Genomic DNA, 26,384 nt, shown 5'->3' with positions numbered 1-26,384 from the left:
AGAATTGAGGAGCAGAGTTCGGGATGCGCTAACAGTGGTTGGGTTTGGCGTGCGGCGGTGCTCCAGCCCCGTTGATCTTACTCAACTGAAGCTTGACGTGGGCAACTGACGAGAAGGATTTAGCGGCAGTGGCACCTATATACTAGGATAAGTCGATATTAATATTCTGGGGTAAATAGTTGCTATACTTGCACGGACTTTCTTCTATATTACTCATTTTCAATGCTCTTAAACAAGCGGAACCTCTTTGTTGTCTTCTATCTCTCCGGTGTCAAACCTATAGGTAACGCTGTCAAATGTCAATCCTTATTACGGACGCGGGAGATTTTCATTTGAAATACGAGTCGCTTCTATTTTTGTTTGTATCATGAGTTCATTCATCTATCATACATCAAATCAAGCCTTCCCTTGAAGAAAAGTACTCTTTGAAATTTAAGCTGACTACGCGACCGGCCGATCATTCTCCGCTCTGGCTTGCTCCGCGAGGCCGCCCTTAGATCGTTTTGCAAGATCAGCCTGCAGGGCCTTGTCAATAATGCCGTTGACATGCTTAACCTTTTCCAACGCGACAGTCGTCTTTGTGACAAACACCAGAGCATCCACCGGGGAGCCTTGGAATTTAGAGACGTAGCAGACATCTCCGGCATTGTTCATCCCGATCACCACGTCCGCTTCTGACGCTTGCTCTTCCTTCCGCGTCGCATCGAGGATAACGAGTTTCCCCTCGTCGAATGTGTGGAATGTGACCGAAAGAGGCTTGTGGGTGATGTTCAGGGGCGCGGGAACTCTTTCATCCAGTCCGTAAACGATCACTTGGCCGTCCTTGACCACCGCATCGGGGCGACGGAAGTGCTGCAGCCCGGCCATAACTCCAATGCAGGACGCATCAATGAGGTTGCCATCGTAGTCGGTGATGTGTACATCAGCACGTATCGTCCAGCAGCTGACGCCTTTGAGGATGCAGAGGGATTCGGTATCTAAAGCGTTGGAGTGGCGAATAACTCGGTCTAGCACGTTTGTAACGTATGTTTCGAGGTCTCCTTGTCTAATCCGCAAGCATCAGCCTTGTTCAATGACACACATCGGTATCCATACCGGCCATTCTCCCAGGCGGGGGAGCCCATCGCGGTCAACTCCATGGCGATGTTGAAGATGCCATCAAACGGTCGGTCATCGTGGGGTTTCGCGACTTCGGCGGAAATTCGAACGATCAAGCTATAAAGGTTAGCGGCACCATCAACAGCGCGACAGAAAACCAACCTCGTCTTCCCCAGCTGCACTTTCACATGGCCGTATTCCTCGCCAAACGAGAGTTTGAGCGGACGGAACTCATCAGCCCCACGGCCATCGAGCCTCACGTCCTCGCGGAGCGCATCGAGGATAAAGTCGCGCTCAGCAATCGAGAGCGGTGCTTCTTTGTTCATAATTGCGGGCAGACTCGGCCCCGATGAGGGGATCTAGACAGGACGGACTTGGAAATTTCCTATCTGCAGCGTCATTGAAGCTGGGCGGGTCATCGATGTTCCAGCCAATGGCAAGCATCACAGCTAGGCGGTGAGCGGACACTGACCTGAGGCTCCTTTATCGATTGATCACGAACTTTCAACTATCTCAGACCTACTATTGAACTCACACAACACTATGACTACCGGTAAGAAGCTCATACCTGCAATGCAAGCGCTCCTACTGACGCTTTCTAGCCCACAGACCCACATTTGATCCCGTACGTCGCAACTTTCTCGATCCAGGACCGTCGCTCACAGAATATAGGCACGAGGGAAAGAGGCCCTCCGCGGCCCTGCATACCACCAACGCCTCCTCCCCGCACACACTCACCTGAAAGTCCGGTAAGTCGCCCGCGTCTCGTCACGGTCTGACTCTTCTGACGGAATAAGTCAATCTGGTCAGGGAACTGAGGGCGAATCGGCGCATCGCGACCTGCGCGCGGAACTGCTCGCGGCAGAGGCTTCTCACTTTGCCAAGAAGAACGGAACTCCCTTGCCCGAGGCATCCGTTGAAAGCACACCCAAGCGTCAGCTGGAAGGCGGTCCCGCGAACGGAGAAGATGGAGAATTAGAAGAAGATCCGGAGGCGAAACGGCGGCGGATATTAGAGGAAACAAGAGATATAGATGCAGACTCAGACGGGTCGGAGGAAGAAAGTAGTGACGAAGAGAGGTTAGTTCCATGCTGAGCTTGAAGCGCTCCATGCTAAGAGGCCCAGTGACGATGAGGACGAGGCCGCGGAGCTTATGCGAGAGCTCGAGAAGATCAAGAAAGAACGGTTGGCACAGAAGGAAAAAGAGGTTGGTACATCAACATCATGCGGGTCCGCGTAGTATACTTACCAATTCCAGGAACGCGAACGCGCAGCGCAGGAGGAGGAACAACGAGAGGTCGATATTGCGCGAGGCAACCCGTTACTCAACCCGTCAGACTTCAACATGAAGCGGCGATGGGATGACGATGTCGTCTTCAAGAATCAAGCGCGCGGAACGGACGACAAACGAGGAAAGGAGTTTGTCAATGACCTGCTACGATCTGACTTCCACAAGAAGTTCATGTCCAAGTATGTGCGATAGGCGCATCGCCGCTATCTTTCTTGCAGGCCGGTCTGCGTCTTGCGCATACTAGCTCATGATTCGGATGGGTGTTCCAGTCATCATGTTGATCTGGCGTTAGGGCGTTTGAGCTGAGATAGAGAATTGTATTTAAGCACAACAACCCATTTCAATGGACAAACAACGCCCATATCATCCATTCAAATCACAAATATCTACCCCTATCTTGGAGCAGAAATCCACGGGTTTCTATATCTACTCTTATCCATAAATTCAGTAGTGCCGGCATAAATCCACCGCCGACCCCCGCTACGATAGGTATCTCACTTCCTACCAACCCATCCAACAACAAGAAAAGCTCCAAATTAGAGAAATCTCAAGATGGACCTGCAACCGACATCAAAGAATATGCACAGTACGTCCAATGTCCCATATTCGCCCGCCATATGACCATCCATCGCAAAAACCGAATGAACTGAACGCCGGGCTCACCTATCGCACCCCTCCAGATCGCATAAACAACGACATCTCGCAATTGCTCCAGCGGTTCGAGAACATTATGGCTACAGCTACGGTGCGCATTCTCTCCTTCTCCCAGACCCAGATATTCTGCATGCGCGGTGTTCCGAGATGGGATGGGATAATAGCGTGCTTGCTAACTCGATTGTCTTCACCAGGTCGAAAGCACAAGCCACACCACCACCGCCGTCGAGACATACCAGCTCGACGTTGAGTCCACAGCACTGGTGCGTTTGACCTATAAAAGGACCAGAACTATCTATTGCCTTTACCGCAAGCTAACACTCCTTCCCCGGCAACAGATCCGCGCCGCAGAAGACATCCTCTCGCTCACCCGCACCATGAAAGAGACCTGGCTGTTTGGGAAACTCGACACGCTGGGCGAAGACGAGTCCGAGACGAAGCGCCGCGAGGAGCTGGAGCGCGATGCGGCGGTCATTCAGAAGGTCATTGAGGATGCGGGGATTCTGAAGGCCGCGAAGGAGTGAGCAGTGCTTCTTCTGTGCTGCCGTGCCTGGGAATGCGTGATGGATTTAGTTATCGGGTGAAATGGCGTTTGTTTGGCGGGATTTTATTGATAGAGGGCAAGGGAGGGCTGGCGCTTGGTGTTTGGGTACTGGGTGCATCATTTATATATCTCTGAGGTTATGGTTGAAACTTGATACCCGGAGTTTGAGTTTTTTTCTCTAACTAGACCATGTTTTTGATTTAGCTCTTTCCGGGCCTTGAAACTTCATAACTCATCTCTATATTCTATGAAAGAATGGAGAGGATTGCTATAGTTTTATAAAGCATACCCCGTAGGCTATAGCCCGCGTATCGGACTCGGAGCTCGTTCGATAAGAAAAAAAAGCAAGCTCTCCGGACCCCGCCAGCTCCGCGCAGCTCCATCCCACCACCTCAATCCATCCTAAGCAATACCTCCAGCAAACCACGAATCCACGCGTCGGAGCTTCAACTATTCACCCCATCAGATTTCTTTCCACAACATCCTCGAGCTCCTATCCACTATTCACGCCCCAAAATGCCCAGCCCACCCGCAATCCCCCCGCTCCCCCTAACGCTAATCGTCGCAACAACGCCCATCCCCTCCGCCTCCTCCGCGTCCAACCCCACCATCCGAACGCGCCTAGGCATCGGCCTAAACGGAACATTGCCCTGGCCGCGCATAAAAACCGACATGTCGTTCTTCGCGCGCGTCACGGCGCGTCCGCCGTCACCACACACACCCGGAAAGAAGACACTTACAAACGCGCTCATCATGGGGCGCAAGACGTACGATTCCATCCCGGCTAAGCTCCGGCCGCTCGGGAAGAGGAACAATGTTGTTATTTCGCGCGATGGGGACGGGAGCGTTGCGGGGCGCGTGAGGGGGGATTTGGAGGGGAAGATTGGACGGGAGAGGGAGACTGCGCTGGCGAAGGCGAAGGCGGCGCAGGCGCAGTTGGAAGAGGTGCAGGCGGGTGAGAAGGAGGGGGAGAAGAGTGGGAGTGCGGTTGTGGGGGCGGCGATTGCTGCTCCTGCGCCTGTTGCGGAGGGGAAGACGGGGGCGTTTGTGGAGGGGAGTCTTGAGGGGGCGCTTGAGCGGTTGGATGGGCTTGCTGCTGCTGGTGGGGAGGAGGGAGACGGGGTTGGGCATGTGTATGTTATTGGGGGTGCGGAGATCTATAATGCTTCGATTAAGCTGGGCTGTGGCTCTGGCTCTGAAGCGGAAAGCAACCTTAAGCGGACGGTGCGGATTGTCGTGACGGATGTGGAGAAGCTTGATGGGAGTGGGTTTGAGTGTGATACGTTCTTTCCCGTTGACCGGGAGGAGCTGGACAGTGGGAAATGGAGGAAGGTTAGTCCTGCTGAGGTGACGGGGTGGGTTGGGGAGGAGGTTACGGGGGAGTGGATTGAGGAGGGGGATGTTAGGGTGAGGATGGTTGGGTATGAAAGGGTTTAGTCTAGGTATGTGTTTGGTACATTGAGGAGATGGATAGTAGATACCCCGTGGTTCAGATAAAATCCGAGACAAAAATATACATATATGCATCGAGTAGAGTCGTCATACTGAGTATGTAGGTCATCGCTGATCATGCACATGCAAATGCAACAAAACAAACATAAATGACAAGCAAGCAAAAAACAAAAAGCAAACCAAGGAAGACAAAAAGCCAACGCTAATATACAAACAAACATCTAGACGAACAAAAAGCAAAAATATCGTAAACAAATCGACTTGGTTCGAGTATCCAGAACGGAACGTCAAAACCCATGTCAAAGTCGTAACATGCATATATACGGAGTAGGCTCCGGAACTCAGGGTCGCCCCGAAATCTGCATCTGCAGTCATTCTAGTCGTGCTCTTTCATAAACTTTACAAAAGCCTTCTTGTGGACGAGCCCAGCATACTGCCCATCATGAAGGACACAAAGGTAGCGCAAGCCAAGCTTAACAAAGCACTGGTAAACAAGGTCTATGGGGGAGTGGATGTCGAGGGCGAGGGGTGCCTGGACGAGCCCACGTTAGTGATCTTGTCAGAAGAAAGGGAGGGGAGATAACATACCGGATCTATATATCTAGTGAAATCCACCTGCAGAGTATCCTCATCGTCTGTATCAGACATGACAGATGAGGTATCGGCGGCCATGAGGCACGAGGTTCGATCCTCGTCGTCAAGACTGTCAAGGGCGTACTCGAGGTCCGGCGCGGGTATAAGTCCGATCAAGACGCCATCACGCAGGATCGGAAGACCACTGTCTAGCTCTCCGGCCATGAGGAGGTGCTGGAGTTTGGAGCGCAGCTCGCGCGCCGGGACGAGCGGGGAATCGGTAATATCGATGAGGCGGCTGCGACGGACGGGGCGGACGATGTCGCCGAGTTCGGCGTCGGAGATGGTTTGCAGTTTGTTGTCGAGGAAGGGGTAGGAGTTCATTTCGGTCAGAAAGTCGTAGATGCTGTGAGGCTCAATGGCGTCGGCGGTCCACTTGGCGCAAAGAACGGCCAGCGAAAACGGCAGGACATGGTCCAAGCTACCGGTTAACTCGAATAGGATCACGGCAAGGGTGACGGATAGACGCGTGACGCCGCACATGGTTGCACCCGCAGCGACCATAGCGTAAACTCCCGGGGTTACACAAGATTCCATGCCTGCAGTAGCGGCGCACGACGATCCGAAGAGGAAGAAGTCGGGGTACTGCAGCGCCACGTACTGCGTAATGTGGCCAACAATGCGGCCCATCAGGCCACCGACCACCATTGACGGGACGTAGATGCCGGCGGGAACTTTGATACCGAATGTGATGATCGTCAAGAAACTCTTGATGACGAATGCAAATGTCAGTGCGCGGATCACCTCGCCGATTCCATCTGGGTGCGGACATAAACCGTCTGGATCTGATTGTTCGCACGGGCTGGCCAGCTGGAACAACAGTTCGGTTACTGGGAGCTTTGTGTAAGGGTTCCAGAAGCTGATTAATCCGGTAATCAAGGCAACAAGAACCACCTCAAAAAGTGGCCAACGCTTGATGGCAGGGATGCGGCGGAAAGACTTGGCCCAAATGCTGGAAGCCTTGATGAACAGAGCGCCCGCCGCACCACCGAGTACTCCCAAGAGCATGAAGATAGCCAGCTCAAAGATCTCCCAGTCGCCTAGATACCGCACTTGAAAGAGCACAATCTTGCCGGTGCCGTAGGGATTGAGGAACTTGAGTGACAGAGCAGCGGCAATACAGCAGAAGAACGTCCGGAACAGCGTCTTTGGCGGAAAGTAGTAGCTGACCTCCTCCAGGCTGAAGAGCACACCACCGATCGGCGCTCCAAAAGCTACAGCAACGCCACTGGCCGCACTAGCACTGAGGACCTCACGCCGCTTGCCGTCGTTGAGATTGTACTTGCTGAATAAACGGCAGCAAATGTTTCCAACACAGGTCGCAATGTGCACGTACGGGCCCTCCTTGCCGAGACTAAGACCCGAGGCGACACTGAAGATCAGAGCCAAGGTCTTGATAACCAACGTCTTAAAACCGAGATAACCGTGCAGGACAAAACCACTGTTGATGACCTTGACCTCAGCAACACCGCTACCAGCCGCAGAATAGTAGATCATGTCCGGACGCATAGGCAGCGGCGGATACGGCGACGTCCCAGACCCAGACCCAGGCGAAACATCAGCATCAGTCGCCCGCTTCGAGTTGCCGGCAGCCAGATTCTCATCCAGCGTAGTCAGGCGAATCGACGACGGGACAACCGTCTTAGTCGTCAACGTCAAAAGACAAGAAATAACAGCCAGAGCCACCGACCAAAGGACGTAAACCCCAAAGTCGACCGAGACACTCCCTCCACCATGATGGTTCATCAACGCCGACCACGACCGCCAAGAAGGACACTCTTCGTCAGGGCAACAGGTCTCCCGACTCCGCAGCCAATGCGTCGTGCACACCCCACTCTTCACCCCAAAAACAAACTCCTCCGAGATGTCGACAAAGTACGCTATCGCCGCGGTGATACATCCAATCAGCGCAACCAGAAGCCAGCCCTGGGCGCCGTCGAACAAGGCCAGAAGCCGGCCGCGGATGTCTTTCCTCCGCCGCAGCTCCCGCAGCCGCACCCCGTCCGCGACGCTATCGTGCACCCAGTCCGTCGACGTGAACTGGTCGTACCACAGCCGATCGTCCATGAACGACGCGGTCATGGCGTCCTTGACGGAAGCGGCCGCGCTCACGGCCTCAGCCACATCGGCATCGATGCTCTCCCGCCGGCTGAACCGCTGATGCATCGAGTTCGCCCGGCTGTGGTGCCGCGACCGGCGCAGACTACTCCCCAGCATTGTATGCCTGAACCCGGACTCTGGTCCCGAGGACGCAGAGAAAGTAGTGTAGGAGCGCTGCGGGTTTACGCGACCGGATCCGCCTTCCTTCGCCTTGCCCAGGAGGCTGGTGTTCTCGCCGGCCTCCAAGGGGGGCTCGAGGGACTGGTAGGCGGTATGGGATTCAGAGAGGTGGCTGTATGATCTCCGCATGGCGGAGGGAGAGGGAGGGGCGGTTCGGGGGTTATGCGGAGGGCGTGGGCTGGGGCTGGCATTCTCCGGGTCGCGGTGGTCTTCCGCCGTCGGAGCGGAAGTAAAGTAGGACGGAATCGATCGGGGCATGTTGAAGAACGCTTCCCCTTACTGTTCCTTGCGGTCTTGCAGGAGTTAGCTGGCTCGGAAAGTATGTGACTCGGCTGCAAATTACTCACAGACCGGCATGATCCCCTTGCAGACGAGGCGAGGGGTAGGGACGTGATTGTGTTTGTTGATTTGGTTCAGGCCCAATAATGAGGAACGGAATTAGCTTCAGCTCCCACGGTACCCGATCGCGGCGACCGTGGTATTTGTCGAAGATGAAACACGGACAAAGATGACCGAGAAACAAAATATACTTTAAGAACGACAGAGCAGAAAAGTCAACCAGGTGCAGGGAAGTGGGAGAAATTCTCAGGAGAAAGTCAGACAGACGGTGAGGAGAAAGTCGCGGAATGGCGTCTTAGCGGCAGATGACCCGCCAGCTCCCAACCCAAAACAGTCACTCACCCTCCACTCCGCCCATCCCATGACAAGCTAGATATACATGACATCCGACCCGATGATCAGATCGCCCTGATGTTTGAGTCGGACGTCATGGGTGCCTCGCTGTCTGCAAGCCAAGAGATAAGCGCGATCCTTTGTCGCTGTCTCGCTGATGCACCCTCGGTGGAACGGCGATCCCTAACAAAGACGACGCCCTGCGCTTCAGGCGTCGTCAGTACTCGCCATGTCAAACACGCTCAAACAAGCAACACACTCCCGGCACCACTCAGGGTGAATAGGCAGATGTATCCGGCTGCGAGGATCCTGCTTTACCCGGTTTCTGGGTTGCTCCTTGGAAGGATGCGCAGCTGGTTCGGGCAGATCTATCCCGTCGTTCTTTCGGTTCCCCGTGGGGTTACTTAGGAGTACTACTGCGTCCGTTTACTCCGTACCTACAGCAGTGTAGATATGTCAACTCTAGTATGTCCCTCGCTTCACCTACCCAGCGAAAAACTACCAGCGCCAAGACCATTGCCATTACCATTACCTTCTTGTTCTAGTGGGTAAACAGTTCTGCCCTCTTGGAAGTTGCTTACTACCTGTCTAGCGAAACTATTCCGTACATGTTTCCTCGATGACCTTCATCGCCCTTCCACTGCCTGGATCCCTGCAGAGATAGTAATAATCCAGCCAGAACTCACGAGCAGCACTATGATCGGGCATATGTTTTCTCAACAAAGACTTCCACTCTCTGTCTTCCTCACTATCGGCGACCGAGGTGCAAACATACTCCCACCATACCGGAAAGTATCCGGACATCTCCCAGTCAATGATACCGGTGACAGATCCGCTCTCAACCATGATATTTACGTTAGTGAGGTCGCCGTGGGTAAATGTGTAGGGCGCAGCAGACGGCATGCGCTCTCGGAGTCGTATCCGCACAGCCTCGGGTATACTCTCTCCCAGTCCACGCTCCATGTCAGCCCAGAGCTCGTCATCAGAAGCTAGAGGACCGTGGGGTACCTCGGAGCGTTGATGTTTGAACAGAAAGTTGGAATAGACGGGACAGCCACCAAGCGCTTGAATCCGATCGGACTGTAGCTTGCGAAGCTGCGCCAGATACTCAGCTGTTTGCTTGGCTATGCTTTCTTTTTCATCGGCAGAAAGGTTGTGCCAAACTCTGCTGAGAGGCTCCCCGGGGATCCGTTTCATAAGGATCAGAGTGTGTTGGCCTTCCTCCCATGATTCGACCACAGTGGGAACAGGGATAGATGTCGTTTCCTGGATAAAGAGAATGTTCGGCACTTCAGACGTCGGGAGGCTAGCTCCTCGGTCTTTGAGAATCAAGTTCGAACCCAACGACCAGACGCCACGGTCACCGGCTTCATAGAACAGTTTGACATGGCTTTCGTAGTTGCAATGCTTTTGGCGTTCATGGGTCCAGCTACACGCTGAGCAAGGGTAGGATGCCATATCAAATAGATGATTAAAGTATCACCGACGTAAGGGATATAAAGCATCAGAGTTTGCCTTAGTATCAGTAGCACCGGAGGATTGGGCAGGAATATGCAACAAGAGCGGGGTACCAAGCCTGCCACCTGGGCAACCTAGCATATACAGAGCAAGGATGACGAGAGGAGACAGAAGAGACAAAGGTGCAATCCACAAGCAGGTAAGAGGCCTTGAGGAGCCCAGCACTTTCCCCTTCCTTGGGTTTCCATGCTCTGCAGTTCAAATCAAGTCATCCCATGCTCCGCCCGCCTTGATTCCTTCGCCCAAGGATAGAAAACATCAGTATAACGACGCATCTTCCGCATGGAATTCTGTTCTTCGGTTGGATTCCGAATTCGAGTGACTACACTACAGTATACTTGCTTGTTGAGAACCTCCCCAAGTTTAAACCCTACCTAGCTGTGCAGACTCACAATGAATCAGGATCATTCCGTGCGCGTCGAACACGATTAACCACATGCTCAACAGTGTCGAGGTCCGGAATTGGATCAACAAGCATATCTTTATCCAGATCAAGGACAATGGAATGATCCCTGGTTCACCTCAGGGTCCTGGAAAGGTTCAATGTGTGGCTGGTGTAAAGCTTCGGCCAGTTCTTCGGACGACGGCCGGCTGGTTCGAGGTAGGCCATGATAACACGGTCGAAGTCTGTGGGACTGCTGGACTCGAATCCTTGCACACGGAGGCGCAGGATGATTCGCTTGGGTGTGGGAGATCCTCGCATTTTTTCTGATGCCGGCATCTGATCCGATGGTAGGGTTAATTCCTTGACTAGGGTTGTTGGCGATGAAGGAAGTAGTCAACCTTGGAAATGATCCGGCCTGTCGGGAGCAACTGGAGAGGGTCTTGTTGGAACAGTACCTACCTACCGCCTGCTCTGAAACCTCAGCATTGCTCATTCATGATTGAGGAACCTAGGCGCCTCCAAAGTACCTAACAAGGCATCCCACACATCATTGCTGTCGCATGGTGCGACATGACGACTCTGAGTCAGGGTGGGTTCCGATGCGTCAAGTCCACAAAGTTGGCGAGGCGTGAGCCTCGGTGGATGGGGCAAAGACTTTCCCTGGAAGAAGGTTGGACCATGGTTGTTGCACTGCAAATGGAAGGATAAGGCAGTGCATGGACAGACGGGATGAGACAGATAAGACAAATAGTTGCAACATGTGCTTGCTTGGCAGGGACACGCCAGGTAGGTAGACAGAGCTAGGATGCCGGGGCAGCACGACCTTTATGTATAAGGGACCTAGGCACCGCATCTATTGATATGCTGCATTGGATGTGATTATGACCGATATAACATGACTACTACTGATACTTGAAAGCATGATCAAGGTCCGGTCAAAGCTTGTTCTGGCCAGCCAGAACATCAACCCCCGTGCCCTGCGACACAGCATTATCCTAGGCAGCAGTCAGCCATCGGTACAAGATTGTTCGATAGTAGCAGGGGAACCTACAAGAAGCGACCCAGGCAGCAAAGCCGTCCCAAAGCGCATCGAGCCCGCGCCAGCTCCGCACCAAAACCTCGACGCGGTGCCGTTGATAATCTCATGCACAACCTTCTCGCTATACGCTCCCAGTTCTTCACGCCGGTTCCCATCGCCGCCCTGGGCACGGGCTGCAATCGTCGCTTCAACGGGCCTGTAAAGCGAGTCCTGCGGAAGCCGAAAGTCTTCGAAATACGTCTGTCCCATTGTTTTGACAGCGCCGGTGACGACGGACAGCACGCGCACGTGGAAGGGGGCGAGCTCGAGACGGAGAGTCTCGGCTATGATTTCGAGGGACCGCTTGGAGGCGGAGTAGGTGCCTGCGGTGGATGGGCGTGTCAGTTACGGTCTTCATTGGTTGTTCGCGTTCAGAAGAACCGCTTGCATGGACATACCCATGTAGGGGACGTTGAGGTGTCCTGCTATAGACGTGATGAAGGCGACGGTGCCGTGGGCCTGGATGAGGCGCGGGGCAAAGGCCTGCGTCAGGGCGAGAGGGCCCCAGACATTAGTATCGTAGAGCGTCTTTGTGGCCTCAGGTCTTCGTCGAGGATAGACATGAAGTGGTTGCGGCCGGCGTTGTTGACGAGGTAGTTGAGTTTGCCGCCGGTATCCAGATGTTGAGAGACAGCTTCAACGGCAGCAGCTATATGGTCCTTATTGCAAACGTCCAGAGCGAGCAGAGTCACGTTAGGGAGATCGCGGAGCTTCGATATCTTCTCGACATTGCGAGCGGTTGCGAAGACGTGGTAGTCTTGCTGCTGGAAGGTTAGGGCTAGGCCGGAGCCGATGCCGTCGTCGCTGCAGCCCGTGATGAGGACAGTCTTTCTGGACGCCATTTGGATTCTAGGAGAGTGAGGTGACGGAACCCTGGTCGAGCAGCAGAGCAGGAGGAGAGCTCTTTGCTTGCAGGGCCAGATCAAGGACAGCCTCCGATTGGCGTAAGCCTTAACTCCGCCACTGGTCACGGCCCGGAATAGGCATCCAAGTCCGTCCCCGGACTTTGAAGATCCGACCTCCTTCGCAACTGCTAGCCTAGCATACCGCTAGACCAGAAAAGTCAATTGGCTATAGGCCTGCCCTTGTGCTCCAAGTCTTCAACACTTCTAAGCCTTAAACTCCGCAGCTTAAGGTCTTTGTGGCATAGGAGGGGCCAATCCATGCTTGCTGCTGGGCGTACATTGGGGGCGGTTCTGTGCAGAGCTGTGTTACTTCTCAGTAATCATCTAGCAATTTCCGTACAACTCATCAAGAGAAGCCCGCTTAATTGGGAACCTGCTGCTTAACTCTGGATACTATATTCTTTGGATCATGATAACCGGTGCTGACACCCCAGAGGCAAAGCTTACCACATGTACATCATCGGGACACAGAGAATTACCACTCCTAGCCCAGATACCTATCAGCGAGATCAGGTTCAAAGTTGTGCAGTACAGGGTAAGTGATATCCTTGCCAGCCGTCTTGGTTTTGCTTGCAAATAATATCAAGACATGAAAATCACGCATACAATGATGCCTGACACCGAGTATTGTTATTTGGATTCTGTCCATGTTTCAAGGTTGTTTGCCAAAGGATATCAATTCAAACCAGCGCTTGTCCTTCAGCAAACGTGGGGGCCTCAGATCTCTGCCACTATAAAGTATTGTACAACACTGCACAAGCAGACTCCTCATTCCATCTATCCTTGAGACTGTCTGACATCTAATCTCCATCGGGACCTCAATACATCTGTCACCAAAACAATGTCGGACGCTCTTTCCTCCTGGCTCTTTGCAGCAGCCTGCGTATTCCTGATAGCAAACGAGCTGTACTACTCGGTGTTCAAGGTATGTCAACTGTGTCTCTGCTCCACGACACTGCAACTAAGCCATCCACCAAACAGAAGATTTCCATCTTCTCATCCATTTCTAGCATCAGGAAAATAACCCGCGACTTCGTACGTGCAAGTCCAACCACAGCATAACAAAGGAATGAACCCTGTCATAACATCCCCAGCGAAACCACCGGTATTACCGCCCCTGGGCCCCAAAGCCGATTCTGATTCCAGCAACGCGGAAAATGATGACCGAGCTGAGCGAGACACCAGTTCTCTCGCAGCGGGCTGCCTATGCAGATGTAAGTCCACCCAGCACAGGGTACCCACTCGCTCGCTCAGACAAGCTCTAACGAGCCTAGATGTTTGGCTTCAAGCATACCTTAAATGGCCATGACTCCGACGAGATCACCACGAGGAAGTCGCGCCTGTTTGGCCGCGTCCTGCAGGTGCGAGGGCCGGCCCAGTTCCAGGAGCTATACCCTTTTCTTCATCGTCACTTGAGGACCGCTCTGGATGAGGATCTTACGCTTGGTACGTTAGGCTCGCTCAGTGCAAGCTGACTACCATAGTTGAGTAGGGTGTCTTGCCTATGTATACGTGTCACTAATGAGCCCGCTTTTGAGAAGACATCACATCCATCCGGTTATCTTCATTCAGCGAAAAGATCCTCTCCCGTCTGATGGGCATGTGGTTTTTCGGGGAAACGATGGGTAAGTGTTCCAAGGTTTACTTCCGTTTCCCCAAATGACACCACGACACACTATCCTAGGATGAAATTGGATAACCTGTCTACGTAGCGTCTGACCCGCGCCTCCGAGACGCTCTTTTGAACTACCCACATCAGATAAAGGCATGCTCGGCCGCCTTCCAGCTAACTCCAAGAATCCTTGCACCGTACGTTAAGACCCAGCCCTGCAATGCCACGCGAGTGGTATAAATCCTCCCTACCTACTAACATGACGACTCCGCACGCAGTCTCATCCACGCAATAATCACCCGCCGCGGAGCAGCAATGCACCTGATCCAAAACACCCTAATCGACGCAATAACCGGTGGGATGGAAAGGCTAGATGAAAAGCCAGAGATCACGAAGGTCTGCGCTGGCCCCTGGAATCCCCTGCCCTTGCAGCACGGGCACGCATTCTGGTCTACCTTACCTACGCCGACTGACAAATGCCCATGACCAGTTAACGCTCCTCCACCACCTCCTCGATTCAACCGCGACAGACCGCACGTACTGGACCCCGGCGCGCCTCTCCCAATCAATTCTGGGCCTCTGGCTCGCAGCCTCACACCAGCCCTGGATCAATCTCCACGCGATCCTGATCGAGCTGTGCCTGCGTCCAGAGTGGCAGGATGCGCTTCGAGACGAGGCCTTGGCGCACCAGGCCGGGGACCTCGCGAGCAAGATCAACGCCCTCCCCCTCTTAGATAGTTTCATGCGCGAGACAGCGCGCGTGAATTCGTTGGATCGAGGTATGGACCCGCCCGCCCATCTCCCATGGGCAGTCAATTCCAGTCTGGCCGTTGCGCCAGTGGAATGAGGGAGTACCCTACCCTATATTTAACATCCACTAATCCACTGAGCAGTCTCAATCCGCCGCAAAGCCCTAACCGACTATACATTCTCGACACGGCTCCTCGTCCCCGCAGGCTCAACCCTAGCCGTATCCTCGTACGCCGTCTCCCGCAACGCCACGGTCTACGCGGACCCCGAGGCCTTCGACGGGAGGCGCTTCGTCAACGGCTGCAACGGGGCGCAGTGCAAAGACCCCGCGTCCAGATTCGCGGATGTCTCGGAGAACCACTTGATCTGGGGGTATGGGTCGCTTGCCTGGTTCGTTTGATCCTTCCAAGCTGGTCATGTATCAGGTGGAGCTTAAACTGACTGACTGAGTCTTTTAGCCCCGGGAGACACCATGCGAGTTTCATCCTCAAGATTGTTATCGTGCATATTGTTACCAACTATTCCTTGCAGTTGGTGGATGCCGAGGGTCCGAGGTGGTGGGCTTGGGAGGACTTCCGGATGCCGTATGCGTCGACGCGGGTGGTTTTTAGTAAGAGGACTAAAGCCAGGTGATGTCTGATAGTATTGAACAAGGCACAAGGGCGGGGAGCGGGGTCGAATTTGACGGTAGTACTCTATGGGTGCCACAATTGGATGGACGAATCTACTTGACCTTGGAATATCTTGACTGGCCCCAGCGAATCAGTATCTACCTACATCAAAGCCAGCTGAAAAGGACCTTTTTATTAAAGCAACCGCAGGTCCACTCAAGACAGTAAATGTAGGCTTGACACCCAATCGGTTTCGGAATCCGGTTCCAGCAGCACTATACCGTTACGACATGTAAAGACAGCCCAGTCGATACTTGGGGGCATTGGCTTACAGAGCGTGCTCGGGCCCGCCTTTACGCAAACAGACCCAGACGAGATACGAAATGGAGAACAAGTACAAGAACAAATGTGATTTTCAGGGCTTCCAACAAATTCAAGCAGGGCTAGTGACCGCGCAAAGAAGTGCTATGCAGACCGCAACCGCAAATCCTACTCGTCGTCTACAGTGACCGATGAATCCTCCACCTACGCCTCCATCGCGAGCTAACCCTACCACCTCCGGCTTCGACTCTTTAACCAGAGCAGGCCCCGACCTTCGAAGGCTCGCAGCCGCCAGCGCAGCCAGAGTACATCTGGCACGGTGTCTTGGCATCGGTGCAGACGTTGTTCAAGGTGCATCTGCGTTTGGATGTTAGATCATTATGGTCTTATGGCTGAGGGTCAAGGTTCAGGTAGGACCAGGGAAACATACGTGTCGCCGTAGTTCTGGTTGATGCCGCAGATCTCGCCGCCGTCGTACGCGGTGACGCCCTCGATGTAGACGTTGCGCTTGCACTGGGAGCTGCAGTTGCCGCAGGAGCGGTAGACCTTGCCGTAGTCTTCGGCGTAGAAGTTGATGATCTGGACCGTGTCAGTGGGATGGTATGAGTGGCATATTATTGGGTGTAGACTCACGTTGACGGTTCCGCAGCCGTTGTGCTGCACTATCTTATCGCTGGCGTGGTACGCACCTATCCGAGCAGGTTAGGAGCGGTTTGGCCAATGGATGCGGAGGGGAAGTCCGAGGAGGAGGGGGGTTGGGGATAGCTGTGCATTGCATAGTTGGGGCATGGTAGCGAGGACATGATGAAGGGTAAAGACACTTTGTTAAGAGGACTCAGTTACGTACCACCGCCAATGATCCAGGTGTGGTCTCCCGCCTTGTCGCCGCGCTACCAAAGAAGTAACCGTCAGTAATGAAATCCGGCAGCGGATGGAGATAGAGACATACAACAGTGATAGCATCCTCGCAGACGTCCTCGAACCAGACGAACTCCAGGGTGCAAGGGCCCTCACAGTGGACACCTTCCTTCTGGTTCTTGCCAATGATGACGTTCTTCAGGGTAGCACCGGACTGGAGAATGAAGACGGCGTCGTCGTTACCACCTTCGCCGTCACTGCAGGCGCCGGAGCCGCGGTCATACTTGGCCCAACCGGCATCAAAGGTCTGACCGGCGGCAATCTCGATAGGAGCGCTGTTGGAGTATGAACGGGTAGGTGTAGGGACTCCTCCCTCATAGCCCAGACAGGCAAGGGCAACGGGAATCAGAGCAGAGGCTAGAGCGAGTTTGGACAGCATGGTGGCTAGTGAAACTGATGATCAATGATGACACGAGCTGATTGCGCAAGCATGTCGATCGAGAGGTTCGCGCGGGTTCTTATACTGCGAATAGCGGTATATGCGACGACCGGCAGTTCGTACCTATTGGTGGAGCGATGAAAAGGAGATATCCCAAGCGGTCAGTATGTTTCATGAATCACGAGAACTCTTCGCAGCGGCATTACAGTCTTGGCCATGGTCATCTTTGTTTTGTTCCCTCCAATAGTAGAGGAAGACCTTGGGACATGGGCGGACACAGAGGAAGAACTCTGCATCGCGGGTCCTGGCGGTCCGGCAGATAGATTGACGAGGCGGGTGTTGGTTGGACTGCCAAGATGAGCAATATATCTCGTCCCAGCCAAGACTGGAGCGGTCTCGGGATTTGTCCTGCTTTGATGCATCACCGGTGGAGGGGTGGCGTCTGTCGCGACTCGAAGGTTGCTCTTGAAGAATCCCCTGCATATGATTATGATAAGGGTCTGTGGCGCTGCCCCTGGTTTGATGAAGGATCAGGGTCCGCTCAGGGTCCAAGAGACACCGGTGTTACATCGCGTAACCTATTCCGACATATGCGCCGTGATTGTCGTATCTATCGCTATATTCGGTCATGGACTTGAAGATGTAGGGTTCGGAGTACCCCACAATGCAGCAACCCCTGTCGAATTACCAGGATTCCCCAGGCTAAGCCACTGCCAAAAAGTTTTCCTGCATAAACGAATCTTCACGCGCAGGGATCAGGACATGATTAGTCCGTCCAGTGCAGACAGTATCCGTCTGCTCCGCATCAGATACGGATATGAACAGCAGCTGCCAGGTGGTCGAGTATTTCCACGTCGGAGAATCATTTCTTTGTCTTGGTCGAAGAGTTCGCTCGGCAGGGTTCTTAGCAGTCAGAGACTTGAGGGCCCGGCGTTTCAGAGTGCCGCCCTATCTTGGCCTCTAAATAAGCTTAGAATCCCATCCCCACAGATGTTTGAAGGTATTCTTCCTTGGTAGGCAAATCTGCTGGATAACGAGTATGAATGTCCGGCATTGTAGAATAAAAATCCAAAGCCAGGCCAGACTTGTCAAGTTCAGATAAGGTCTGTTCACTCTGTAAGATGAGAGTGATTTGCGCAGGGTGGCAGCAGTTGCGGAGGAGACGGAGCCCGGTCCGGTGGACTTTTGCTGCTGTGCGGATAATGCTGGGACCGGCCCATTTCTCCTAATCCCCAACTGTCACAATGCCCAGTTCACAAGTCTAATCCTGGCAAGTCAGCTGTTATGATAACAGTTATGCAACGGGCATGCAATGCAACACTGCTATCAGGCCAGATCGGTATGCACAGCTTGGGTCCATTGGCCATGAGCAATGAGCACTGTGACAAGAATCAATCTTTTTCATTCAATAAAAGGTTAAGCGCTGGATGCGACAACCTGCTTCATGGAGTTTAGCTGGTTTTTGAATAGCTGTGAAACAAGTATTTCCCAAGAGGGAAAACTAATCAACCAGTGTCAAAGCATCCGGCGCCAGCAATCCAAAACCTGCTTCCGCGAAAAGGGTTGGTTAGGGTACCAAGGATGTTGGGCACGCCCTTATTAAGGGGATCAGCTAAACTCTCAATGCGATTTGACTGCCTTTCGCTGCACCTTTTTGTCGCGCGTGGGGCATTGACCTCGCAGGACGAGATGCTTGCACACTGAGTATAGCTGCTGAGCAAAGTCATCAAACTCACATTGTCGTTGCATGCTTGCAATGTCATCGCTTTGGAATGAGCGAAGGACTTTCTGAAGAACGCGGCGAGAAGCATCTAGCCCTACCAAAATGGCACCGCTGCAGAAACACGGAGAGAGCCGTGGAGTACGTTAGAATGAGTAAGTGTCAGTTCCACCAGACGGATTAATTGCCTATATTCCTTGAGAGCGCCGAGAGTGGTAAGGACCAAGGAAACGGGGTCTAGCTCGTGAAGATTGCAGTCGGCGGATTGCGCCCAGGTACGGGAAAGATGAATGCGGTACAGCAAATTTGACTCAAGGGCCAAAGCCCGCTCCAAAAGATCTCCTGAGCCCTCAAGGACGCCAGATTTCCGGAAGTGAAATCTAGCTGGTAAACCGGGGAGATGGTGATATCGGCGGAGGCAAACTTTCCGTTAGTTCAAGGGTTGTTGGGTGATGCGGGTCCCCCCAAAGGATGTTGAGCTGCAAAAAAGTTTAGGATCGTGGGTATCGCCGCGCAAATCATGCAAAGAGGCCGTCCTAGATGGAAAGGGGTGGCCGACTGAACCACTGCTCAATCGGCCGATATAACCGTTTGATCACTTCCATTCGGAAGGGATATATTGTTTTCGAGAACACTATCCGCAAACATGGTCTGTGGTCATGCTGGCGCGAACGGTCTTGGAGATAGTAATAGTAAAGACCGCGGCAAGCATTGTCATTATCACCAAGGTAGTCAATTCGCGCAGAGAGCAGCTCCAATAATGTCGGCGTGAGTTCGAAGAAGATATCTCTGTGGTTTACTTGTGTAGTAGACAACGGGTAATCTCAATAGCCTTTTAGAACAAGGGTGCAATAATAGTATTGGCTCTGGAAGCGAGTCTCCAAGGGGACTCCCAAGGTGGGTTTGGCTGCGACCATTGGTTTGGGAAGACCGGGTTACTTGGTAGATCTCAGTGTCTCCTTCCCACATGGCCGAGGTGTGGGACGGGGTTCGTTTGGGGCACGAGAGGTGTAGACGCAGCCATGTTTCGAGGCTGACAGGCACTGCAGACTACTACGGGTAGGGTAGTCCACCAGAACATCGGATCTTCTTTGTGCAATCAGCAATGGACCCAGTGAGTTTTCCAGAGCAGAGCTCAGAATTAGGGGGTCCTTCAATGAAATGACAAGGGGTCGGCCGAATGATTCGAGCCAGCGCTTACCGAAACCTTGGAAACAGCTATTTATACTGTTTGCGGTTAGCCCTCCACAGCCAATGCGTGGCTCGGCCGTACTTATTAAGAGTCTAGACTAGTCCAGCGAGGATATATAAAAGGGGGACGGAGAGTTGAGAGTTGTAATGCAGAGGGATCAATCCAGTGTGAGGTGCCCAGCCTGCCCGACCTCGGGACGGGACTCGGGAGAGAGCAGTTGTTCCGAATTTGGAAGGCGCCCAAGATGAGCGGACGGAAGAACAGATCTTCCGGGGTCAAGCCCACCCTTGTACCTACCATAGTCGGATGTGGGGCAAGTCAACAATCACTTTATTCCACAGATGGACCGTCCATGTTCTTTGCAAGGTTCTCCTCACACTACTAGAGGCTAAGCTCTCACAATGCCTTGTGCATCTGCTTCTATTACCACGCCCTCCTCCAGTTGCTGTTCTGGACAGCGTGAAGAGACTAAGCTCGCTGATCTATGTTTTCCCCAGATTTCCGACCATGACCCACAGGAAGAGGATCCCAACACCCCCACTTAGGGATGGACAAAATGGCTGACGGTAATTACGGAAAGTTGAAATTTAAGGATTTTTTTGGTAAGGAATAATTCCTGATAAAAAAATAAAATCACGTGACTTACCGCCTTTTAATTAAGTTAGCACCATGGTAAAATTATTAAGCAAAAAACTACTAGTAAAGTAATAATTTTAACTTTATATATAAAATTAACTTTTTTTTAAAAAGCGTAAATGTAGGTAAGTTTAGATCTTTATAATATTACTTTTATTAACTAATAAAAAGTTTTTATTTAAAATATTATTATAAATATTACTGCGGCCGCTTTTTTTATATATATTTTTAAATTACTTACTTACTAGTTACTAAACTGCCTGTAAATTAGCCCCTAAACTTAATTAATATAAGGTTATTTATATAGCTAAAGGAATAGCGGCTAGTTAATAAGCTTATAAATTTATTTACTAAATATTTAAACTAGCTTTATAATATTTTTTTTATTTATGCTAATTAAAAAGTTACTAAGCTAAAGAAAACTTTTTTTTAACTCCTAATTTTTAATAAACATTATTTTATTAAATTTCTTTAATATAGGGGCCTGCGAAACACTAGGAATCTTATTAATAAAATAAATATTTTATTAAATAAAAGTAAGCTTTTTAACTTACTTTATCCCTAACTAGTTATAAAGTTTAGTATATTATAGCTTTATTATAAAAAATAATCTCTTGGCTACTACTAAATTAATAATTATATAATAAAAATAAAGGGCTAAATTAACAAGTTTTAAAGCAAGATATTTTTATTTAAGCACTTAAGTTAGTTTTTTTTTTATAAGATTTATATAATAAAAAGAACTTATTTACCTATTTTATTAATTAAAAGGCTATAAAAGTAGTTCCTTTTTTTAAATTACTTTATTATAAAAGTAGTCTTGCTAATTTTAAAATAAAAAAAAGTTATTTAAACCTTCCTGGTTGCTATACTTAACCAGCAACTTATTAATTTTTTTTATTTATTTTTAATTTACTAGCGGAACCTGCTTGTAAGTATTGTGGAGGGGCAGTGCTAGAGCATGGGAGCTAAAAAAGCTAAATAGTGGTGGAAACCTAGGACTGGACAGTACGTAGTACAGGTAGGAATAATAATAAAAAAAAAATATATATATTAAGGTAAATAATAAATTAGGTACAGGAGGCCGGTAGCAAGGCTATAAATATTATAAAAATTAATATTAAGGTGTAACCCTATTATATTTTTTTAAGGGGAAATTAAAACTTACTAGTAAATAAAACTTTTTTTTACTTATATTTTTTGCCCTTTTTTAAGATAATATTTTAAAATATAATAGCTAGCTATACTTTACTTAGCTAGCCTTTACTAGGCCTTTTTTTTTACCTTTTTTATTTTACTTTTTTTTTTATTAATGTTGTGTACAGGTAATAATTAAGTAGTTTAATAAATATATTTTAAAGCTTGTTAATTCCGCCAGGGTAAAAAGCATTAATAATAATTAATAGGTAACTTAGCTTTATTTAATACTTTTTTAATAATTATAGCTATATGGGCAAAAATAAGGGTAAGAAATAATATTATTTTATAATAATTATAGCTAAAGTTACTAAAGTACTTTTTTTTTAGCTTTTAAAACTATATATATATATTTATAATAATAAAAATAGCCTTTTTTCTCTAGGACTTAAAAAAGTTATACCTAATAAATATATTTAAGTTAAATACTAGCTTTATTTTATTAACTACCTTAGTTAAATCCTATTTATAATATTTTACTAAGGTATTACTAATAGCTCCTAGCCCCTGGAGTTAAATAGTTAAGGTAAATAATTATAAAATTTTTAAGTAATAATTTAAAAAACTAGATAAAAAAATAAGGCCAGGCATAAAATTATAATATATAGTAGCTAATTTTTTTAAGTACCTTTTTTTATTATTTTAAGTATTTAATAATTAGCTAATATAATAATATACTAGGGTAGTACTATATACCTTATTTTTATAGCTAGTTTAGTAAATCCATGCGGTACTAGTAAGTATATAATTTATATAATAAGCTATAAGCAAGGATTTTTTTTTTAGTTTATATAAAAATATTTAATATTATTTTTAGTTTATTTTTTATTTTTCACGCGGTTAATTAAATTAAAAAAGTTATTAATACTATCTTACGCCTTTACCCGTGCTAGCCATGCCTTTACTTTATTTTTTTAATATATACCTAGTAAAACCTTGGTGTAATTATTATTATTTTTTATATTTAGTAATAATAATTTTTAAATAATATTTACTTTTTATTTATTTTAAAGCGCTTGGTTAATATTAATATTTATATATTAAAAGTAGGTATAGTCTCCTTGCTAGGCATACTTTATATAATATAAATATAAAATTAGTTAGTACTTATAATTAAGCCTTAATATAATATATTAAGCTTAATAAAATAGGTTCTAGTGCATAAATTATTAAATAATAGTATAATAAGTATTTTATAGCTAGCTATAGTTTGGCACCCCTTAGTACTTGCACAGGTGGTAAAAATAAATATTTATTTTTTTTTAGGTAAGGTTTAAAAATTAGGTATTTAGTTTATATTTTTTAGGCGCTAGATCTTTAAGTTCTTTAGCTAAATAATTAAAAAAACTATTAATATTAATAAAACCTTAGTTATTAAATAAACCTTTATAATTTTTTTTTTATAATTTGCTAAAAAGAGTACCACGGGTAATTTTTATAATATTAAGGTATAAAAATAATTTAAAAAGCTAGGAATACTTATAATAATATTAATAAATACCTAGCATGTTTTTTAGGCGCGAAGGTTAAACTTTTTATTAAAATTATATAAAGTAAGCCTTGCTTACTATAATATTACCTAGGTTTAAATAATTTTTTAAAATAAATTTAATATAAGGGTATAGTACTTTATTAAGTAAGTTAATTTTTATATTAATTTTTTTTCTTAATTATTTTATATAAAGGTGGTATATATACTAGCGCTTTTTTTTTAATATTAATATAATTTTTTTATAAATTTATTACAGGGTACGTGCTTATAAAATAATATTTTATTTTTTACTAGTTTTAATTATAAAATTAATAGTGGTTAATACTTATATATAATAATAGGTATTTTTACTTTTAGTAGGCGGGGCTAATACTTTTATAAAATTAAGTAAATATAGGTTTTTAATAACTTTTTATACTAGGTTAGTCGCGCTATTTTATAATACCTTTTATATAATTATTTTTATTACTTGGCGGCTGGCGGCGCGCGGTGGTAGTTTTTTTAATTAGCTAGTTATTTCCTGTCTAGGTAGACGCAAAATACTAGTAATAAATATTTAATTTATACCTATTAATATATATAAAACTATAGTACTATAAGCTAACCCTTAATTAATTATACTTACTTATTTTTAATAGCGGGCTCCTAGGGCTAGTAAGTTAAAAAATATAATATTATTAATATACTAAAAGTAAGTTAAAATATAATTTTTAAATTTATTAAGTATTTCTTAAAAAATAATATTATAAATAATAATATATTTTATAGGTCTAGTTTTAGCTAGCTATAAAAGGCCTAAGATATATAATTTAGCCTAGCTTTAAATAGTTAAGTTATAGCTAAATAATAAAGTAAGGCTAGATTAAGGTAATAATTAGGTTAATAGCTAATTTAGGGCGCAGGAAGTCCTAGCTAGGTTTAATATATAAATAAATATATAAAAAGTTACTAGCTAATTTTTTTTAACCTTGTTATTTATAAAATCCTGGGCATAAATAAGTTTATTATTTTTTATAATTAATTTTAATTTTTTTAAGCGGTGGCTATTATAGCTAGGCTAAAAAGGCATGCTTAGGGCGTGGTTAATATTTTTAGGTATAATAATTAATATTATATATTTTTTTTATTTTTTATTACCCACGCAATTTACCATGGTATTATTAATATTATTTTAAATAGCTTGCTATTTAATGTTTAAACTTAAGTTATTAAATATTTTTTAAACTTTTTTAACTAATAATTATAATTATACATGCTTAAAAATATTTATAATAATATTTATTTAATTCTTGTTATTATAATACTTAAAAATAAGGGTATTTTAAATCCCCTTTATTTTAGCGCGCTACTTCTCCGCGTTTTTAATAGCTTTTTTAACTATATTTTAAAACTTATTTTTATTAATAGTTATAAAGTTAGTTACTTTTTATACCTTGGCCTTTAAAATATACTTCCAAAGCTTTATAATAATATTTTTTAAATTATTTTTTATAATAAATAGTATTATAAATAGCTTTTTTTATTATTTATACTACATGTTAAGCAGCGTGTTTTTAATAGCTTAAATAACTTTTTTTATACTAGCATAGGTTATTAGTTTAATTTTAATTAATTACTACTTTATAAGAAAAATAACACCCATAGTTATCTAAGTTTACTTTAGAATATTTAATAAATATAGGGTTAAGGCGCGCTACTAAAATTAATAAAGGCTTAATAATTAAAAAAAGTGGTATTAAGTAATATTAATTAATAAACCTATTTACGTATACAAAAAGGTACTTTTATTATTATAATTATTATTAGGTTTTTAAATATTCTAGCTTTTAAGTACTTAGTAGCTATAAGGTTAATAAGTTTTAATATACTTAGTACTAGCACCTTTACTAAAATAAAAAGCTTTTAACTTATTTTTTTTTTAGTATTTACATCGGGCGGCTATTACTTTCTTACTTTTTTTAAAAAGGTTAAAATTAAAAAAAAATAACAGGGCCATGGTTATAATACCTAGTATTTTAATATAGGTAGTAATAATTTAAGCAAGCAGGTAGTTAATAAAAAAAGTAATATATAATAATAAAAAATAATAAATAAAGGTAATACTATAAACTAAGGGAAACACAAGATTAAATAATAAAAGTTAAAAAAAATAAAAAATATAAAATTTTTAAAAAATACTAAGTTATAATAGTTAAAACAGGTCCAGGTAATAATAAGTAAAATATAAAAAAATTAATTTTAATTAATAGGGGGTAATATAAAGAAAATTAATTAATAAAAAATAACATAAAGAAATCTAACTAATAGTAAAATATAAAAAAAATTTACTTAGTAACTTTTTACTTAGTAACTTTTTAACTTTTTACTTAGTAACTCCTTAACTTTTTACTTAGTAACTTTTTAACTTCTTAACTTTTTACTTAATAACTTTTTAACTTATCTTAGCCGGTGGCGGTGGTATAATAATAGCTAAATTTTATTTATTTAGCACCTAGCTAGCTTCTTATTTTACTACTATATTTACTTAATTTTTTATATTTTAATTTTTTTTTACTTTTTATTTTTTTACTTTTAAATTTTTACCTTATTTTCTGGGTTTCGCGGTGCCACTGGTAAAATCTTTATTTAGGTAAAATAACTTTAACCTGTTACTATTTATTATATAAGCTATGCATGTGTTATTAAGTTTACTTAGTTAGTAAGCTTTAATATTAATATATACTTTTTTAATTTAATAAGGTTCTAGCTATTAAAACTATAGTTTAACTATTATTTTTAAATTTTACTTTTATTTATTATTTTATAGGAGCACGTAGTTACCTTTTTTTAATAATATATACTTAATAACATGGTTATTATTTTAAATATTTTTATTTTTTTTTTTAAATATATTTTAGTCGCAAAACTACTTTTTTTATATTTTTATTTCTTTTTTTAATTTACCGGGTCCTTATTATAATTAGGTCTTTTTAAATATAAATATTTTTTTAAAATAGGGTTGCCCATGTGGGTACTTTAAGTTTAATTAAAAAAACTACTTTTTAAT

At 46.0% G+C, this 26,384-nt stretch overlaps 9 protein-coding genes across 9 annotated transcripts; 4 read left to right on the top strand and 5 right to left on the bottom strand.

Annotated features, from left to right (window-relative positions):
* Positions 1-441: 441 nt before the first annotated feature.
* Positions 442-1,424, bottom strand: DSM5745_02318 (exosome non-catalytic core subunit RRP45; the record flags this gene model as incomplete). Its single annotated transcript, XM_026744334.1, has 3 exons — positions 442-1,045; positions 1,096-1,215; positions 1,261-1,424. 3 exons carry the CDS (start codon positions 1,422-1,424, stop codon positions 442-444), a joined length of 888 nt encoding a protein of 295 aa, XP_026607497.1.
* A 217-nt stretch (positions 1,425-1,641) lies between these two features.
* DSM5745_02317 (spliceosome-associated CWC15 family protein) lies at positions 1,642-2,581 on the top strand (the record flags this gene model as incomplete). The annotated part of the gene is made up of 6 exons (XM_026744333.1): positions 1,642-1,651; positions 1,701-1,723; positions 1,771-1,847; positions 1,896-2,177; positions 2,224-2,305; positions 2,357-2,581. 6 exons carry the CDS (start codon positions 1,642-1,644, stop codon positions 2,579-2,581), a joined length of 699 nt encoding a protein of 232 aa, XP_026607496.1.
* A 387-nt stretch (positions 2,582-2,968) lies between these two features.
* On the top strand, positions 2,969-3,567 carry DSM5745_02316 (RNA polymerase II mediator complex head subunit MED22; the record flags this gene model as incomplete). Its single annotated transcript, XM_026744332.1, has 4 exons — positions 2,969-2,975; positions 3,070-3,134; positions 3,238-3,306; positions 3,382-3,567. 4 exons carry the CDS (start codon positions 2,969-2,971, stop codon positions 3,565-3,567), a joined length of 327 nt encoding a protein of 108 aa, XP_026607495.1.
* Positions 3,568-4,103: 536 nt separating this feature from the next.
* Positions 4,104-5,024, top strand: DSM5745_02315 (dihydrofolate reductase; the record flags this gene model as incomplete). Its single annotated transcript, XM_026744331.1, has 1 exon — positions 4,104-5,024. The coding sequence occupies one exon, from the start codon at positions 4,104-4,106 to the stop codon at positions 5,022-5,024; it is 921 nt and encodes a 306-aa protein (XP_026607494.1).
* Positions 5,025-5,415: 391 nt separating this feature from the next.
* Positions 5,416-8,210, bottom strand: DSM5745_02314 (chloride channel protein; the record flags this gene model as incomplete). Its single annotated transcript, XM_026744330.1, has 3 exons — positions 5,416-5,571; positions 5,628-6,957; positions 7,009-8,210. The coding sequence occupies 3 exons, from the start codon at positions 8,208-8,210 to the stop codon at positions 5,416-5,418; spliced, it is 2,688 nt and encodes an 895-aa protein (XP_026607493.1).
* A 1,011-nt stretch (positions 8,211-9,221) lies between these two features.
* DSM5745_02313 (uncharacterized protein) lies at positions 9,222-10,082 on the bottom strand (the record flags this gene model as incomplete). The annotated part of the gene is made up of 1 exon (XM_026744329.1): positions 9,222-10,082. The coding sequence occupies one exon, from the start codon at positions 10,080-10,082 to the stop codon at positions 9,222-9,224; it is 861 nt and encodes a 286-aa protein (XP_026607492.1).
* Positions 10,083-11,462: 1,380 nt separating this feature from the next.
* On the bottom strand, positions 11,463-12,447 carry DSM5745_02312 (uncharacterized protein; the record flags this gene model as incomplete). Its single annotated transcript, XM_026744328.1, has 4 exons — positions 11,463-11,522; positions 11,579-11,928; positions 12,004-12,133; positions 12,196-12,447. 4 exons carry the CDS (start codon positions 12,445-12,447, stop codon positions 11,463-11,465), a joined length of 792 nt encoding a protein of 263 aa, XP_026607491.1.
* Positions 12,448-13,667: 1,220 nt separating this feature from the next.
* DSM5745_02311 (cytochrome P450) lies at positions 13,668-15,505 on the top strand (the record flags this gene model as incomplete). The annotated part of the gene is made up of 8 exons (XM_026744327.1): positions 13,668-13,724; positions 13,785-13,956; positions 14,003-14,135; positions 14,401-14,518; positions 14,613-14,901; positions 15,016-15,262; positions 15,331-15,456; positions 15,502-15,505. The coding sequence occupies 8 exons, from the start codon at positions 13,668-13,670 to the stop codon at positions 15,503-15,505; spliced, it is 1,146 nt and encodes a 381-aa protein (XP_026607490.1).
* A 550-nt stretch (positions 15,506-16,055) lies between these two features.
* On the bottom strand, positions 16,056-17,101 carry DSM5745_02310 (pectate lyase; the record flags this gene model as incomplete). Its single annotated transcript, XM_026744326.1, has 5 exons — positions 16,056-16,161; positions 16,235-16,383; positions 16,438-16,493; positions 16,652-16,694; positions 16,754-17,101. The coding sequence occupies 5 exons, from the start codon at positions 17,099-17,101 to the stop codon at positions 16,056-16,058; spliced, it is 702 nt and encodes a 233-aa protein (XP_026607489.1).
* Positions 17,102-26,384: the final 9,283 nt, after the last annotated feature.

The sequence above is a fragment of the Aspergillus mulundensis genome, assembly GCF_003369625.1.
Source record: "Aspergillus mulundensis strain DSM 5745 chromosome Unknown scaffold_1, whole genome shotgun sequence".
In the NCBI taxonomy this organism is placed as follows: domain Eukaryota; kingdom Fungi; phylum Ascomycota; class Eurotiomycetes; order Eurotiales; family Aspergillaceae; genus Aspergillus; species Aspergillus mulundensis.
This window is presented reverse-complemented; position numbering and strand designations above follow the sequence as displayed.